General features: G+C 48.6%; 1 protein-coding gene across 2 annotated transcripts; it reads left to right on the forward strand.

The window, feature by feature from the left end:
* Positions 1-1,419: 1,419 nt before the first annotated feature.
* On the forward strand, positions 1,420-13,115 carry LOC105465945 (placenta associated 9). 2 transcript variants are annotated; one of them, XM_011714606.3, is made up of 4 exons: positions 1,532-1,689; positions 10,160-10,257; positions 12,305-12,428; positions 12,977-13,115. In XM_011714606.3, the coding sequence occupies exons 1-4, from the start codon at positions 1,626-1,628 to the stop codon at positions 12,985-12,987; spliced, it is 297 nt and encodes a 98-aa protein (XP_011712908.1). In that variant the 5' UTR covers positions 1,532-1,625; the 3' UTR covers positions 12,988-13,115. The 2 variants fall into 2 exon arrangements, with proteins under 2 accessions (XP_024643734.1, XP_011712908.1); XM_024787966.2 differs by lacking the exon at positions 12,305-12,428 and having other exon boundaries at positions 1,420-1,689.
* The last annotated feature ends 3,101 nt before the right edge of the window (positions 13,116-16,216 follow it).

Raw genomic sequence — 16,216 nt, forward strand, 5'->3', positions numbered from 1 at the left:
TGGACCAGAGAACATCACCCCAGAGCCTCCGGTGCGACTTCCCTGGCCCCCCCACACCTGAGGACCAGAGAACCTCGCCCCAGAGTGTGTGCATATTTGCAATAAAAGACTGCCACTTTCTTACATACTTTGGCCTCATGTTTAATTATTTAGCTCTCCTAAATTAAGTTACATTAAATTAAATCAAAACAGAAAAGACTTTCATGTTTTACTCTGTATACTCAGTTACTTTATGCTCTACTACAACAATAATGTATATGTTTTGTGTGTGTGTGTGTGTGTGTGTGTATGTGTTTTCTTAATCTTACATTCAAAATATAAGGTAGTCCACTGGCTCTGAGCTACAAGAATCCTTATGGGTTTGGCAGTTCTTTGACAACTTCCCACCTGGCTAAACTATCAAGGAATGTCCTACCACCAAGCGTGAGAAATTCTTGGCATTCCTGAAATAAATTCTTCTTCTGAGCCAGCTCATGTGGGCATCATAATCTCCTCGAAGGCTTTTAAAAGATTTAGATCTGAGTCTGTCTCACATTCTCGGGTTCAGAACCAAAATTTCTCTGTCTGAGGCTATTATCTTGCTCTGGAGGAGGGAGTGAGAACTGGATCACTGGTTAGCGTGGTGACTGTTTTGGACAATTGCATAGCCACAGCCACGAACACAGAAGGCAAAGAGGCAGCCTTGATCTGCAAGGGCTCCAGGCTACCTCAATGGGGACCCTGGATGGACAAAGGCATTCTCCCAGGCTTGGTGATGAAAGCGTTCCACTGACAGCCAGGCAAGGTGCTCAGGGCTCTGCAGCAGAGAAGTTAGAGCTGCAGCTTTTTTGCTTTTGTGCTTTCACTAAAACTCAATTTGTTGTTGCACTTGTTGGATGGTCATGTCCCACAGGGGAAGTTTCCAGTACTGTGTTCTAAACTTTGGACTGCTTGTACCATCTTACTTGTCCCCTCATTAATAATGAATTAAATAAAATCTTTAGTATATGCTAATTTCATGTCTTTACAAGAGTCACGATTTTTTTTTTTTTTTTTGAAAAGTACCTTTTCACATTGCTATCACTCCCTTACCAGAGCAGTGAGTTTCTGGGTCTCCTTCTTAGGGGCAGACACTGTCCCATGTAATTAGAATTAATTTGTTGCTCGTAGGTGGACAGAGAAAAGCTTCCACACTCCCGGGAGACAGGGGTTCAGATCCTGTGCCGTGGCTGACAGCGATGCCGAGGAAGACACTTCTCTCCGAGTCTTAGTCTGCCCGCCTGTGAAACGGGCTCACAACAAACCCCTGACCCCAGGCTCGGTCGCCTTGAGTCCAAGACCTCACCCAATCCCCCTCACCCACCGGGCCCTCAGGAGGCGCGGGGACTCGGGGAGGGGGCGGCCCCTTCCTCGGGAGGCGCCCAGGTGGCACGTCGGTGCTTCAGCTCCTGGGGTCTCTGGGCTCCGCGCTGCCCGTGGGATGCAGAGGGGCCTCTGGAGGGGGCGGGTTCTCTAGAGCCAGAAAGCCCGGAGCCGCCCAGGAATTTTGGCTCGAACTGAGAGCATTTCCTCCCGGGCCGGCCGGGCGCGATCCGGGAAGGGCGGCTGCGGGCAGACGCGGCGCTGCGCTCTGCCGGGCCGGCACCATGCGGCCCCTGCTCTGCGCGCTGGCCGGGCTGGCCCTGCTCCGCGCCGCGGGCTCTTTGGCCGGTGAGTGGGGCACGGGGCGCGACAGGGGACCTGGAGCCGGGGAGACCCGCAGATGGCGAGGAAGGAATGAGCAAGAGAGCGACACAGAGAGAGAGCTGGACACAGCAGCGAGATGGAGAGAGAAGCAGATGCAGGGAGGGAGGGATGGAGAGAAAGATTGAGAGGAAACAGACTCAGAAAAAGGCAGAGAAGTAGAGCAACGGAGGGATAAAAGAGAGAGGAAAGAATAAACAGTGAAAAGGAAAAGGAGAGGCCGAGACAGAAAGAGGCTTTCCCTGAACAAATATGAACTAGGATAGAAAGAAAAAGGAGTTTGAGAGACAGAAGAAGAAGGAAAGAGAAAGAGTGATTGAAATGGCAAGGGGTGGAGGGAGAGAGGATATTGAAGAAAAGAGAAAGATTTGAGAGAGACCAAAAAGGAGAGAGAGAGAAGCTTGATGCCCGGAGTAGAGCTGGCAAGAGAGAAGGAGCCAGGATCTGGAGTGGGAGGTCACAGCTGCTGGGTGGGGCAGCCCAGGAGGCCAGCTCCGTCTCAGAGGGCCAGTGGAGGCTCAGGCCTGGCTTTACAGGACATTGCATAACAAGCCAGACTCCAAAGGGTGACTGACCCAGGCTAGCCCAGCACAGCCTTAAAGAATCAGGCGGGGGGCCCAGGAGAAAGGCCACCTATTCACCTGCCAGGTGGCCTCAGGTGGTTCTGCGGTAGATGAAGAAGTCACCTCCCAGTTTCCAGGGAGCTTCTCTGGGGAACTGAGCTGTTCTGGGTGGAGATCGGGGACCGGGTGGAGGTAGAGAGCTGTGCCGAAGGGAGAGGCTGTCTGGGTACTTCATTAGCTGGGTTCCTTGCCTTTCACTGTTCACTTTCTTCCCCCCACCTCCCTCTCAGGCGGGGGGATCACGAGGTCAGGAGATCAAGACCAGCCTGGCTAACACGGTGAAACCCTATCTCTGTTAAAAATACAATAATTAGCCGGGCGTGGTGACACATACCTGTAGTCCCAACTACTCAGGAGGCTGAGGCAGGAGAATCACTTGAACCTGGGAGGTGGAGGTTGCAGTGAGCCGAGATGAAGCCACGGCAATCCAGCTTGGGTGACAGACCAAGATTCTGTCTCAAAAAAAAAAAAGAAGAAGAAGAAGAAAAGAAAGAAAGTATTCATGTATTAGTGTAATTTCACACTGATTTCATACATTTTTGTACATAATCTTTCAGATTTTAGATGACATATCTTAACTTTTGATTATGAAAACTTTTGGATACAAAAAAACACAAAATAATAGTATATGAAAGAATCATATAAGGTACTTATCACCCCTACTTCAACAAGTATCAGTTCATGGGCAGTTTTATCTCATCTATAGTTTCCACCGTCTCTCCCCTCCCTGGATTATTTTAAAGGAAATCCAGGCATTGTGTATTTTCTTTTCTTTTCTTCCTTCTTTTTTTTTTTTTTTTTTTTTTTTGAGACAGTGTCTCATTCTGTCACCCATGCTAGAATGCAGTGGTGCAATCTCAGCTCACTGCAACCTCCGACTCCTGGGTTCAACTGATTATCCTGCCTCAGCCTCCCAAGTAGCTGGGACTACAGGCAAGCACCATCATACCTGACTACTTTTGGTATTTTTAGTACACACAGGATTTCACCATGTTGGCCAGACTGGTCTCGAACTCCCAAACTCAGATGATCCCCCCGCCTCGGCCTCCCAAAGTGTTGGGATTACAGATGTGAGCCACAGCGCCTGGCCTGGCATCATGTATTTTCATCTATAAACACTCTTTTAATAAACACAACTGCAATGCCATGATCACACTCCAAAAGCCGTGACTGAATATCATTAAATATTCAATCACTGTTCAAATGTCCTTGATTGATTGTGTCATATCTTTTTGCAATTCATTTGTTTAATCCAAATAAGGTTACATACACTGCATTTGGTCAATATGTCTATTAGATCTCTTTAAATATGTAAGTTTTCTCTCCCCCTTTTTTTACTTAAATTTTTGTTGTTGTTGAAGAAACTAAGTTTGTCCTGTAAAGTTTTCCGCTTTTAGATTTTGCTAATTGCATCCCTTTGATGTCATTTAAATACTTCCACCCCTTATATTTTCTATAAATGGAGAGCTATCTCTAGCATGTCCGACTTCCAACCTCGGTTTCTTTCTTTCTTTTCTTTCTTTCATTTTTTTTTTTTTTTTTTTTTTGAGACAGAGTCTTGTTTTGTCATCCCGGGTGGAGTGCACTGGTGTGATCTTGGCTCATCACAACCTCTGCCTCCCAGGTTCAAGCAATTCCCGTGCCTCAGCCTCCTGAGTAGCTGGGATTACAGATGCGCACCACCACGCCAGGCTAATTTTTGCATTTTTTAGTAGAGACGGGGACGGCGGGGGTGGGTTTCACCATGTTGGCCAGGCTGGTCTCGAACTCCTGACATCAAGTGATCAGCCTTCCTCAGCCTCCCAAAGTGCTGGGATTACAGGCATGAGCCACCGCGCTGAGCCGCAGTCTTGGTTTCTTTTAACAGCACTCAGAGAAACCTTTATCCCTGATAGCTTTTTAGACCATGAGCCACCACGCCCGGCCTGTATTTTGGAGTTTTTTATAGAATCACTTGAAGAATAGTGTTCTGCAGCTTTCAAAAATAATCAAAACCCATGGATTATTTCGAATGAATCATACATTTTAATACAAATATTGGATGTGGTAAATTTATTATTCTATTATATTGAATGTGGTCAAATATAATTAACCACCAAGTGGCCAGGGTTGCTTTTCAAAGCAGAGTGTGACTTTGACAATTCAGAAGATACAGCAGCACCTTTCAGAGATGCCACTGAGAAAACATTTCTCATCACCCAACATGCAGAAATCATCTGCGCTGTGGCACTTTCTTACTGTTTGGGTCCAGATAAAAAAGGTCTCCCTGTAAGGCCTGTAAGTAGAAGGAGCGGTACTTCCGCCTCAGACGATGGGACCCAGCGGCCACGTCTCTTTAACTGGGGCAGCCAGCCCAGCCCAGCCCTCCCCTGGGGCCTCCAGGCCCCACAGCAGCCTGTTCTCACCAGCACAGGATGCCCCGCCCGTGGCCACCATCCAGGGTGCACATCAGGCCCCAAGCAGGAGCCGGGCCAGAGAAAACAACGCAGCATCCAAGGAGGTCCATTTCCCAACTGGCAGGGCCTGGGAGAGCAGGAGGAAAGGAAGGAAGGGAGCCCTGCGGAGCTACAGCCTTGGCTGCTCAGGGTTAATCATCATAATCCTTCAGCCTTTTCCACTCCCCTTGTCTGAGCCACTGACAGCCCTGTGGGTGCATATGCGTGTCTACTATTTTATTTTTATTTTTATTTTTTTTTACAAGACAGGGTCTTTCACTGTCACCCAGGCTGCAGTGCAGTGGTGCAATCGTAGCTGACTGTAGTCTCAAACTCCTGGGCTCAAACAGTTCTCCCACCTCAGTTTTCCAAATAACTGAGACTACAAGTATATGCCACCAATCTAGGCTAATTTTTTTATTTTTATTTTTATTTATTTATTTATTTATTTATTTATTTATTTATTTATTTATTTTGTAGAAACAGAATCTTACTGTGTTGCCCAGGGTGGCCTCAAACTTCTGGCTTCAAGCGATCCTCCTGCCTCAGCCTCCTAAAGCTCTGGGATTACAGGTGTGAACCACTGAGCCCAGCTCTTGTAGGCCTCTTGAGGCCTCTCTGCAGCCTCCAAAAGACAGAGAAGAATTAAGGATGCACTACACAGGGGAGTGAGGGCCTCGGGCCTACCCTACCCCATTTTATGGAGGAGGCAGCAGAGGCTCAGGGAGGAGAAGAAACTTTCTCACAATCCCACAATCATTAGTGGCTGAACCAGGCTGAGAACAGGGGTCTCCAGCATGTTTTCTACCACGATGCGTTCAAGTCAGCGCTATGGTGAGGACACTGGTGCGGAGGGAGCAGGCAGTACAATGTCAGGCCCTGCTCCAATCTTGCTCTCTCAGATGCACTCCGTGGAGGCCCCGATGAGCTCATGGACAGTTGCTCCGGGGTGCACAGAGCACAGTTTTGTCCAGATGTGAAGGATTAGTGCTGAGCCATGTTGGGAGTGACCTCAGCCCAGCCTTTTCCCTGGAGGGGTTTTGGAGCCAAGTTAGACCTCATCACAGACACGTAGAGAACAGGGTGTTTTAGGCCAGTGGAGAGAAGCAGGCTCTGGTTGTTCCTGACTTCTAAAGCCGCCAGACTCCCACTTGGCTGGCAGGGTCACACCGCATTCCTCTGGCCTAAGCCTGGAGGAAGTGTGTGAGGGGAGAGTGGCTAGGGTCTGGGAGAGGGCAGGTGAGCCTCAGGGGAAAGCCTTGGCCAAAGGCCTCTGGACAGAGCCAGCAGGAGGTATGGGTATCCACAGACTTATGACGACAGGCCTTCCCCCAGGACAGCCACTCTGTCTGTGGGGAACAGCTCTTCCGGCCCCCTCAGAGCTTTTCCTCTCCAAGCTGAGCAGCCCAGTTTTAGCTGAGACAATTGAGGTAAAATTTGGAGTCCCAGACTGGGTGCGGTGGTTCACACCTATAATCCCAGCACTTTGGGAGGCCGAGGCAGGCGGATCACTTAAGCCCAGGGGTTTGAGCTTAGCCTGGGCAACACAGTGAAACCCCATCCCTACAAAAATTACAAAACGTAGCCAGGCATGGTAGTGTGTGCCTGTAGTCCCAGCCACTCTGGAGGCTGAGGTGGGAGAATTGCTTGAACCCGGGAAGAAGAGGTTGTAGTGAGCCATGACCATGCCACTGCATTTCAGCCTGGGTGACAGAGTGAGACTCTGTCTGAAAAAAAAAAAAAAAAAAAAAAGGAGTCCCTTCCCATAACCTCCTCTAGACTTGCTCCTGCCTCTCAAGGGCCTTCTCAGGATGTGGGGCCAGGATAGAGCATAGCCTCCAGGGGCCTCTCTGTCTCTGAATATTTTACATGGATGCCTGCAGCCCACGATGGCTGCTGCTTTCTGCTGACAACCCCATCAGACTTGTGTTATGGAACATTTCAAACCGTGCACACAACAGTAGACAGAATCGCTGAATGCGACCCCATGTGCTCATCACCAGCTTCAACAATTAGCAACTCTCAGCCCATCCTGTTGGCTCTAAACATCCACGCATGCCTCTCCCCCATCCCCACCAAGGCCTGAATTATTTACTTTGGAAGTAAATCCAAGACAGCACAGCCTTTCATCTGTAAATATTTCAGTATACGTCTTTAAAGGACTCTCCTTAAAAAAATAACCAAAGCACCATTATGATGTCCTCCTCCCTCCCCAGATTCAACAATAGCACCATTATCTTTTGAAAAGTCTTTTCTAAGTTCAGTGGAGGGAAATAATGGAAAGGATAATTTGAAAAACAGATCGTTCTCCACAAAAGATGCTCAGAGTGGAAGGACATTTTGTCCCTGGTCTTGTTCTTATCCCTGAGTGGAAGAGCTGAGAGCTAGATAGAGTTGGAATCAGAAACTCACAGGGTAGGGGCTCCACCTTGCTGAGATGAGGCCGGGAGGTCAGGGTGCCTGAGGTCCAGGCATTTGCAGATGGTGAGATCTTGGGCAAATCACTCGGCCTCTCAGAGTTACACATCCATCACCAGCTCTGTCTTACCTCAAGACCTGCCCCACTTCTAGACAATTGCAGGTGGCCCCTTGGCCAACCCTTCCAACACCAAGGCCTTACAGCTACAAGCCTTGCACGTAGAGAGATCAAGTTCCATAACTGTCTCCCCCCATTGAGCTTTGGATGCTCACATCCACGGCCACAGCCTTAATATTGTCACTATCTGAAGCTGCTCTACCTCTAAAAGCTAAAATTGCAATATTTTTTACCTCTTGTTCCTCGTGTGATTCCTAAGACCTCCGTCTCTTCAGCCCCCGTTTCTCCCAATTTATTGGCCCCCTTCTTGGCCTCATTTCCTTCCTTATTCCAGCTGGATTCCAGGGCTCCTGTCCTAAACCCCTGACTGGCCAAATCTCAGTTCCCTGGCCCCTTGCCTCCACCACATCCATCCTGCAGACTCCTAGGTTTCAGCTCCATCCAGCCATCTGTCTTTGCTGCTCTACGCCCAGACTATGGAGCGTTGCTGGGGGAGGACTCGTGCTTCCAGGATTCCTTGTTGATGCCAACTCATTCTGCATGGTCCTCCCACACTGCATCCCTCATTCTGCACATCCTCTTTCGAAGCCCTCTCTTTATTCAAGTCCCTTACCTAGTGGTGCACTGATAGACTGGCTCTTAAAAAAAAAAGGGGGTGTGGGTCATTGATTTCAGTGGTGTAAATGTTCCCATCATGGCCACCATTTTTTTTTTAACTTAAAAAATTTTTTCTTTTTAGAGATGGGGTCTCACTATGTTGACCAGGCTGGTCTCGAACTCCTGGACTCAAGCGATCCTCCCACTCGGCCTCCCAAAGTGCTAGGATTACAGGCACGAGCTGCCATTTCCAGACACCATGGTCACTATTTTAATGTCTGTGTTTAGCAACCTACTCAAAGAATTCTTGTCATTGTAACATCTAGCTCTCTTCCCTACGTGATCTCCATCTTATTGCACAGAGTAAACAGAGGCCATCAGGTGGGAGCTCACTCCACTTTTTGGCCCCTAGTTAGATGGTTTGCCTTTGCCTGTTTTTGCTGCATTTCCTCTGTCTTCCTTCCAGATGTGGTCCCCCCTGCTCTGGATCCAGGGCCTCCCATCAGTTCAGGAAGTGCATTCCTTGGGTTCTCCTGTCTTCCTCCTGTCCCTCAGGCTGTAAGCATGGTGTGTTTTCCAATACTTTAAAAAAAAAAAAAAAAAAAACACACACAACCATAAATACTTCTCTAGACCTTGCGATCCAATCTCCCTTCCTTCACAGCCAAGCTTCATGGAATTTTCCAGATTCCAAGTTTCTACCCCCAACCTCACCTTCCCTTCTCATCTCCCAGTAATCCAAACTCTGCTTTTCCACCACTCCTAAAAGTGCTGGGGTAAAATTTAGCAGGGCCTTTCTGTGCTCTCTTTCCAGTCCTTAACTTGCTACACCTCCCCGCTGCTTTTGGTCATGCTGACCCTTTTCATCCTCTGTAGAATCTATAAAGCTCCTGGCTTCTCTTGACTTCTGGGGCAGCACCCTCCTTCCTGAGTGTCAGCGTTCTCCAAGGTTCCAGCCACCCTGATGCCCCACAGGCATCTCAGGGTTACCAACTCTGAAACCCGAACTTGGAATCAGGGCTCTCAGACTTCTGCTATGAGGGTTGATGGTGCCTGGAAGAGCTAACTCAAGAAGAACAATGGTGAATCAGGAGTTGAGTGGGTTGAATGGCAGATCCTCTGCTTATGAGTAGTGACTTTGGACACATCCTTTCACCCTTCTGTGCATCAGTTTTCCTATGTGTAGATTGGGCATAACAACAGGTAGTTGGAGAGGTTAAGTTAGCACCCTACATGGTGCATGGTAAGCGCTCATCACATGCCAACTGTTACTAATGGGTTTCCAGCCTCAATGCTGCTACTAAAATATCTCCTCTCATTTCCTTCCTCACTATTCCTACAGCTCCTGCTTCTGCTTATCACTTCTCCCTCACCCCTCTTATCCTGATTGCTGCAGTAACCTCCTGCCTTCAAAGGCATCTCCCTCCAATCTATTCCCTCTATTTTAAAAATTCATGTTTGACCCTGTGACTTTTCTGTTAAAATACACCCCCTTGGCCTGGCATGGTGGCTCACACCTGTAATCCCAGCACTTTGGAAGGCCGAGGCAGGCGGATCACCTGAGGTCAGGAGTTTGAGATCAGCCTGACCTACATGGTGAAACCATGTCTCTACTAAAAATACAAAAATTAACAGGGCGTGGTGGCAGGACTTGTAATCCCAGCTACTCGGGAGGCTGAGGCAGGAGAATCGCTTGAACCCAGGAGGCGGAGGTTGGAGTGAGCCGAGATCGAACCATTGCACTTCAGCCTGGGCGACAGAGCGAGACTCTGTCTCAGAACAAACAAACAAGCAAACAAACAAAACAAGCATCAGAACTGGTTTATTAAAGCCCCTGGGTTAAAACTCTACCCCCTTGGCTTCATTTCCAGGACTTCCCTCTCCAGTCTCTCTCCCGCCCACCCTGTATCTCCAGCCACTGCAGGCTGCCTGCAGGGTTTACACAGTGAGCCATGCTCTTTCAGACCCCTCCATCATTGCAGCTCCCTGGCTGAAGCCCGTACTCCCTTCCTCCCTGGGCTTTACCTCCTTGAGGAAGTTCATCTGGGTCTGTAGGTGGCTGTGACTGTAGAGACTGGTGGGATTGAGATGGCTGACACTCGTACACTGACCCCCACCTGGGCCTTCCTTTGCTTGCTCTTGCGTTTGCCTTGAGGACTGACCCCACTTGAGCCCAGTGTTTACAGGAGTCTCTGGCATTATGGAACACTAAGGGTCCCACAGTGAAAAGACTCGTTTTTCCACAGCTGCAGAACCCTTCAGCCCTCCACGAGGAGATTCAGCTCAGAGCACAGTGTGTGACAGACATATGGCTGTGCAACGCCGTCTAGATGTCATGGAGGAGGTAAAAGGGTGATTTGGAAGGGCATGCGGGTTCAGGACCACCTTCTAGAATGGTGTTTTTATGGGCAGATGCAGGCTTGCTTTGGAATGTGAGGACATCCAGGCCAATCCTGCCCTGTGACCACCTTGTCCAACATCATCCTCGCATCTGGGTTGCCAGGCTGCCCAGCCCCCAATGGACTCTGCCTCTCCTAAGGCCTTGCTTATCCGCCCCGCCCCCCGCCGGATATTTCAACATCGTTACTGGATGGGAAGGTGGAAATTCAGTCACTGTTTTGTTATATAGCCACGATTCCTAACTTGTGTGGGGAAACGTTTACATCTTTATTGTCACAAGACTTTAACTGAAATTGAGTGTCCCATTCATCATAAATACAGACAGCAAGCTGTGGTATTAACAGTACTATAACTTTGTCATCAATAGAAATCCAGATAATTTCATCTGCCTCTAGTTGTGAATATCTCAACATATAATTTTTACCCTTGTGTCAAAATTTCAGTTGTGGTCAGGCCTGATGTTAAATCATGTGATTTAGTGAGTTAATAAATACATTTTTCTTTTTTTTTGAGGCAGGGTCTCTCTCTGTCTAGCAGGCTGGAGTGCCGTAGTGCAGTCTCGGTTCTCTGCAACTTCCATTTCCCAGGCTCAAGCGATCCTCCCACCTCAGTCTTCCAAGTAGCTGGGACTACAGGCACATGTGCCACCATGCCTGACTAATTTTTGTATTTTTTTGTAGAGGCAAGGTTTTGCTATGCTGCCCAGGCTGGTCTTGAACTCCTGAGCTCAAGCCATTCACCCACCTCGGCCTCCCAAGGTGCTGGGATTACAGGCATGAGTCACTTTGCCCAGCCAATACATATATTACTCAAAAAATTATTATTTTTTTTTTGACAGAGTCTCTGTCACCCAGCCTGGAGCGCATGGTACAGTCTTGGCTCACTGCATCCTCTGCCTCCCAGGTGCCAGTGATTCTTGTGCCTCAACCTCCCGAGTAGCTGGGACTACAGGCATGCACCACCATGCCCAGCTAATTTTTTGTACTTACCATGCCCAGCTAATTTTTTGTACTTTTGGTAGAGATGGGGTTTCACCATGTTGGCCAGGCTGGTCTCAAACTCCTGACCTCAAGAGATCTCACCTCAGCCTCCCAAAGTGCTGGGATTACAGGCGTGAGCCACCATGCTGGGCCAAAAAGTTTAATTTTAAATACCTGAATTTTTTTTCTTTTCTTTTTTTTTTTTTTTGTGGTAGAGTCTCACTCTGTCACTCAGGCTGGAGTGCAATGGTGTGGTCTCAGCTCACTGTAACCTCCACCTCCCAGTTCAAGTGATTCTCTTGCCTCAGCCTCCCGAGTAGCTGGGACTACAGACGGGCACTACCACACCTGGCTTCTTTTTGTATTTTTAGTAGAGGCAGGGTTTCACCATGTTGACTAGGCTAATCTCGAACTCCTGACCTCCAGTGATCTGCCTGCCTCGGCCTCCGAAAGTGCTGGGATTACAGGCATGAGCCACCACGCCCGGCCTAATACTTGAATATTTTAATGCAATTGGTGCCCTTGGTAATTCTATATGTTTTATTTTTCGCATTTAAGGCATTATTCTGAGAAGAGGTCTGCAGGCTTCACCACACTGCCAGTGGTATCCATGGCACACACAGGGAAAAATCATTAAGAACCCTGAGTAAATTTCAGAATCCTAAACTTGTCATTTGGCAGAGACACCACCAGGGGGCAGAACAACAAAAAGGAATGTGAGCTCCAGCCTGCAAAGGCCAAAAGGGAGAGTATTCCACAGGCGCTTCATCCAAACCTGTGACTGAGTGCCAAAAAGGAAGAAACCTTAGAGAGCGAGACCCCTAGGATATTGTCATCTGGGGAAACTGAGGCAGGTAGGGGTGGAGCCTGAGTGAAGGAAACCCAGGTCCCGCAGCGCCTAGTCCTTTCTCACTGCACCGCACTGGATCGCCAGCTGCTCTTAGGACCTGGCTGATAAAGCAGAACGTGGAACCACTCCTGTCCTCGACTTTACCCCCTTTCCCACTCTAGATGGTAGAGAAGACCGTGGATCACCTGGGGACAGAGGTAAAAGGCCTGCTGGGCCTGCTGGAGGAGCTGGCCTGGAACCTGCCCCCGGGACCCTTCAGCCCCGCTCCCGACCTCCTCGGAGAAGGTGAGCAGTGCAGGTGGCAGAGGACCGCCTCTGGGCTGCTGTCATCTGGGGCTGGGCAGGCGAGACAGGAACGGCTACTCCACCGCACAGGTGTAGCCTGGCAGGCAGGGAGGGCCCCAGCGCTCCCTGGGGTCGGAAGAGGGACGGCATCATCCCTGCTCCCCGCCCCCGGCCCCCGCCACCCGGTCGCTGCCGCCCAGTGTCAAATGAGGTTCTGGAAGAGCCAGCCCTAGATGCCATCTCAGCACAACCCCGGCGCGGAGAAACTGCCTCCTTCATTGGCCTTCTCACGACTGGAGCTCCTTAGCTCCTTTCATTTCCCCCTGAGGAACCACTCCTGTTCCACCCCAAAACCCTCTCGGAAGACGGGTAACCCCTACTGATCAGGCAGGGATGGGGTTGCCCTCTGCTGTCTCCTTGATCCCTGTGTCCCGCGCACAGGAGTTCCCGGGGACTAGGGAGGGAAGGGAAAGAACTGCTGGACGCCCCGGAGGCGGGTACCCTGCAGCGCCCCAGCTTGCTCACTGGAGGCCTCTGCTTTCTTTCAGATGGCTTCTGAGCCCCGGAGCTGGAGCCCAGCAGCTGGAGGTGGTGCACCTGCCAGGCAGCACCCACAGAGCCAGCCCTGTCCTCTCGCCGTCCTTCCTCAGCTTCATGTGAAATAAAAACTATTCTTTTGGTCTCCTCTGTGTCTGCTGACAGAGTAATCCGTTTAACTATAGCCCCCTCTCCCTCCACTTCCATGCCTGGAGGAGGCCTGCAACCCCCTTCAGTCTCAGACCTGGGGACACGCCCACACCCGCCATCTGTGCTTTAGCCCTCCTTATTTACAGAGGCAGATGGAGCAGGGGTTGACTCACACAGGTGGGGGCCCTTTGAGTGGCCTTGCTTCTCAAAATGTGGCCGTAGGTGAGAAGCAAGGGGATCAGGGTCTCAGGACCCACCCAGACTCCCAAATCTGCATTACAATGAGACCCCCAGGGAATTTATGTGTCCCTTAAAGTGGTTTGTTATTGTTTTTAAAAAAATTTCCTATGAAGTGAAATTCAATGTAAAATTCATCATTTTAATTATTTTAAATTGTACAAGGCTGGAGGTGGTGGCTTACGCCTATAATCCTAGCACTTTAGGAGGCCAAGGTAGGAGGATCACTTGAGCCCAGAAGTTTGAGACCAGCCTGGGCAACACGGTGAAACCCCATCTCTACAAAAATTACAAAAATTAGCCGGGCATGGTGGCGCGTGCCTGTAGTCCTAGCTACTTAGGAGGCTGAGGTGGGAGGATCACCTGAGCCCTGTAGGTCAAGGTTGCAGTGAGCCATGATCATGCCACTGCACTCCAGCCTGGGTAACAGAGACCTTGTCTCAAAAAAAAAAAAACTAAACTAAAAATAAATAAATTGTACAAATGCAGTGGCTTCCAGTACATTCAGAAGTTGTGCAGTCATCACCACCAGTTCCAGAACGTTGTTCTCCCTCTAGAAAGAAACTCTGTATCTCTTAAGCAGTCACATCCCATTCCTGCTCTCCCAACTACCCTGGAAACCACTGGTCTCTGTCTTCATGAACTTGCCTATTCTGGACATTTTAAATACAGTAGTCCTGCTTTATCTGTGGTTTCACCTTCCGTGGTTTCAGTTACCTGCAGTCAACCATGGTCCTAAAATATTAAACTCCAGAAATAAGCAATATATGAGTTTTCCATTGCACATCATTCTAAGTGGACTGATGAAATCTCTCGCCATCCCACTTCATCCCGCTCTGGACGTGAATGCTCCCTTTGTCCAGCATGGTCCACGCTGTCTACACTTCCTGCCTGTTAGTCACTTAGCAGCCTTCTCAGTTATCAGATCAATGGCCACAGTATCACAGTGCTTGTGTTCCAGCAACACTTCTTTCTCTTAATCAAGACCCAAAGTGGAAGAGCAGAGCTGCTGGCATATGGTGGTTGTTTTTCACGCAACTCTCCCTTCACAGAAGCTGGCATAGTGTACTAATTGTTCCATTTTATTCTTAGCTATTGTTGCTAATCTCTTATGGTGCCTCATTTATAAATTAAACTTCATAGGTATGCATGCATAGGAAAAAACATAGTATAATAGGATTAGAGACTATTGTGGTTTCAGGCATCCACTAGGGGTATTGAATTCATCCCCTGAAGGTAAGGGGGTACTACTGTAAACAGAATCATACAATATGTAGCCTAGCTGTATCTGGCTTCTTTCTCTGAGCATAATGTTTTCAAGGGCCATCTGTATTGTAGCAGGTATCTGTACTTCATTCCTTATGGATGAATAATGTTTTATTATATGAATATACCACATTTTATTTATTTATTTATTTTTTTAGACAGAGTCTCACTCTGTCACCCATGCTGGAGTGCAGTGGCATGATCTCAGCTCACTGCAACCTCTGCCTCCCAGGTCCAGGCGATCTCCTGCCTCAGCCTCCCGAGTAGCTGGAATTATAGGTGCACACCACCACGGCTGGCTAATTCTTGTATTTTTAGTAGAGACGGGGTTTCACCATGTTGGTCAGGCTGGTCTCAAACTCCTGACCTCAGGTGATCCGCCTGCCTCGGCCTCCCAAAGTGCTGGGATTACAGGCATGAGCCACTGCACCCGGCCCACATTTTATTCATTTATTCATCAATTGATGGACATTTGGGTTGTTTGCATTTTTTGGCTATTATGAATAATGTTGCTATGAACATCCATATATGAGTTTTTGTGTGAGTATTTGTTTTTCAATTTGTTTTGGGTCTATATGTAGGCATGAAATGGCTGAGTCACATGGTAACTGTTATGTTTAACTTTTTGAAGAACCACCAAACTCTTTTGTATTGCAGCTGTACTATTTTACATTCCCACCTGCAATATCAGCTGTGGCTTATTCATAGATGCCTTCTGGCAGGTTGAGACATTTTCCTTCTAGTCTTATTTCGTTGAGTGTTTTTTCAATCACGAAAGGATGTTGGGTTTTTTCAAATGTTTTTTCTGCATCAGTTGAGATGATCATGTGTGATTTTCCCCTTTCATTTTATTAATTACGTGCATTACATCTTTTTTGTTTGTGTGTTTTTCTGAGATGGAGTCTTGCTCTGTTGTTCAGGCTGGAGTGCAGTGGCACGATCTCAGCTCACTGCAACCTCTGCCTTCCAGGTGCCAGCAATTCTCCTGCCTCAGCCTCCCGAGTAGCTGGGATTACAGGCACCCGCCACCATGCCCGGCTAAGTTTTGTATTTTTAGTAGAGACAGGGTTTCGCCATGTTGGCCAGGCTGGTCTTGAACTTCTGACCTCAGGTGATCTGCCCACCTCGGCCTCCCAAAGTGCTGGAATTACAGGCGTGAGTGAGCCACTGCACTCAGCCTGATTTTCATATATTAAATGACCCTTGCATTCCTGGGATAAATTTCACTTGGTCATGATGTATAATGCTTTTAATATGCTGCTGGATTTAGTCTGCTAGCATGTTGTTCAGGATTTTTGTTCCTGGACAACATTTCTAGACACACCCTGGGCTGGAAGGGAACCCACTGCCTCGAAGGAAAGGACCCAGTCTTGGCTGCATTTATTGCCTGTTAACTGAGGAGCCCTTGGTCCCTGAATAACTAGCAGAGATACCCGGGTACTATGTTGAGGGCCTTGGGTGAGACTCTGAGTCTTGCTGGTTTCAGGTTCAGATTCAGCCAGCACATTCCCAGCTGTGGTGGTTAAAAGGCGAGATTCCTGCTAGAGAAAAGTGAAAGGAAAAGTAAAGTGGGCTTTGTCTTACACCTTAGGTACTAG

This window comes from Macaca nemestrina, chromosome 9 (assembly GCF_043159975.1).
Source record: "Macaca nemestrina isolate mMacNem1 chromosome 9, mMacNem.hap1, whole genome shotgun sequence".
Classification (NCBI taxonomy): domain Eukaryota; kingdom Metazoa; phylum Chordata; class Mammalia; order Primates; family Cercopithecidae; genus Macaca; species Macaca nemestrina.

What these genes read in the sequence shown, in the direction of transcription:
- LOC105465945 (XM_011714606.3), top strand. Translation starts at nt 1,626, where the DNA reads ATGCGGCCCCTGCTCTGCGCGCTGGCCGGGCTGGCCCTGCTCCGCGCC. An exon ending in CGCCGCGGGCTCTTTGGCCG is followed by an intron (nt 1,690 to 10,159) that starts GTGAGTGGGGCA and finishes GTTTTTCCACAG; the next exon opens with CTGCAGAACCCTTCAGCCCT. An exon ending in GTCTAGATGTCATGGAGGAG is followed by an intron (nt 10,258 to 12,304) that starts GTAAAAGGGTGA and finishes TTCCCACTCTAG; the next exon opens with ATGGTAGAGAAGACCGTGGA.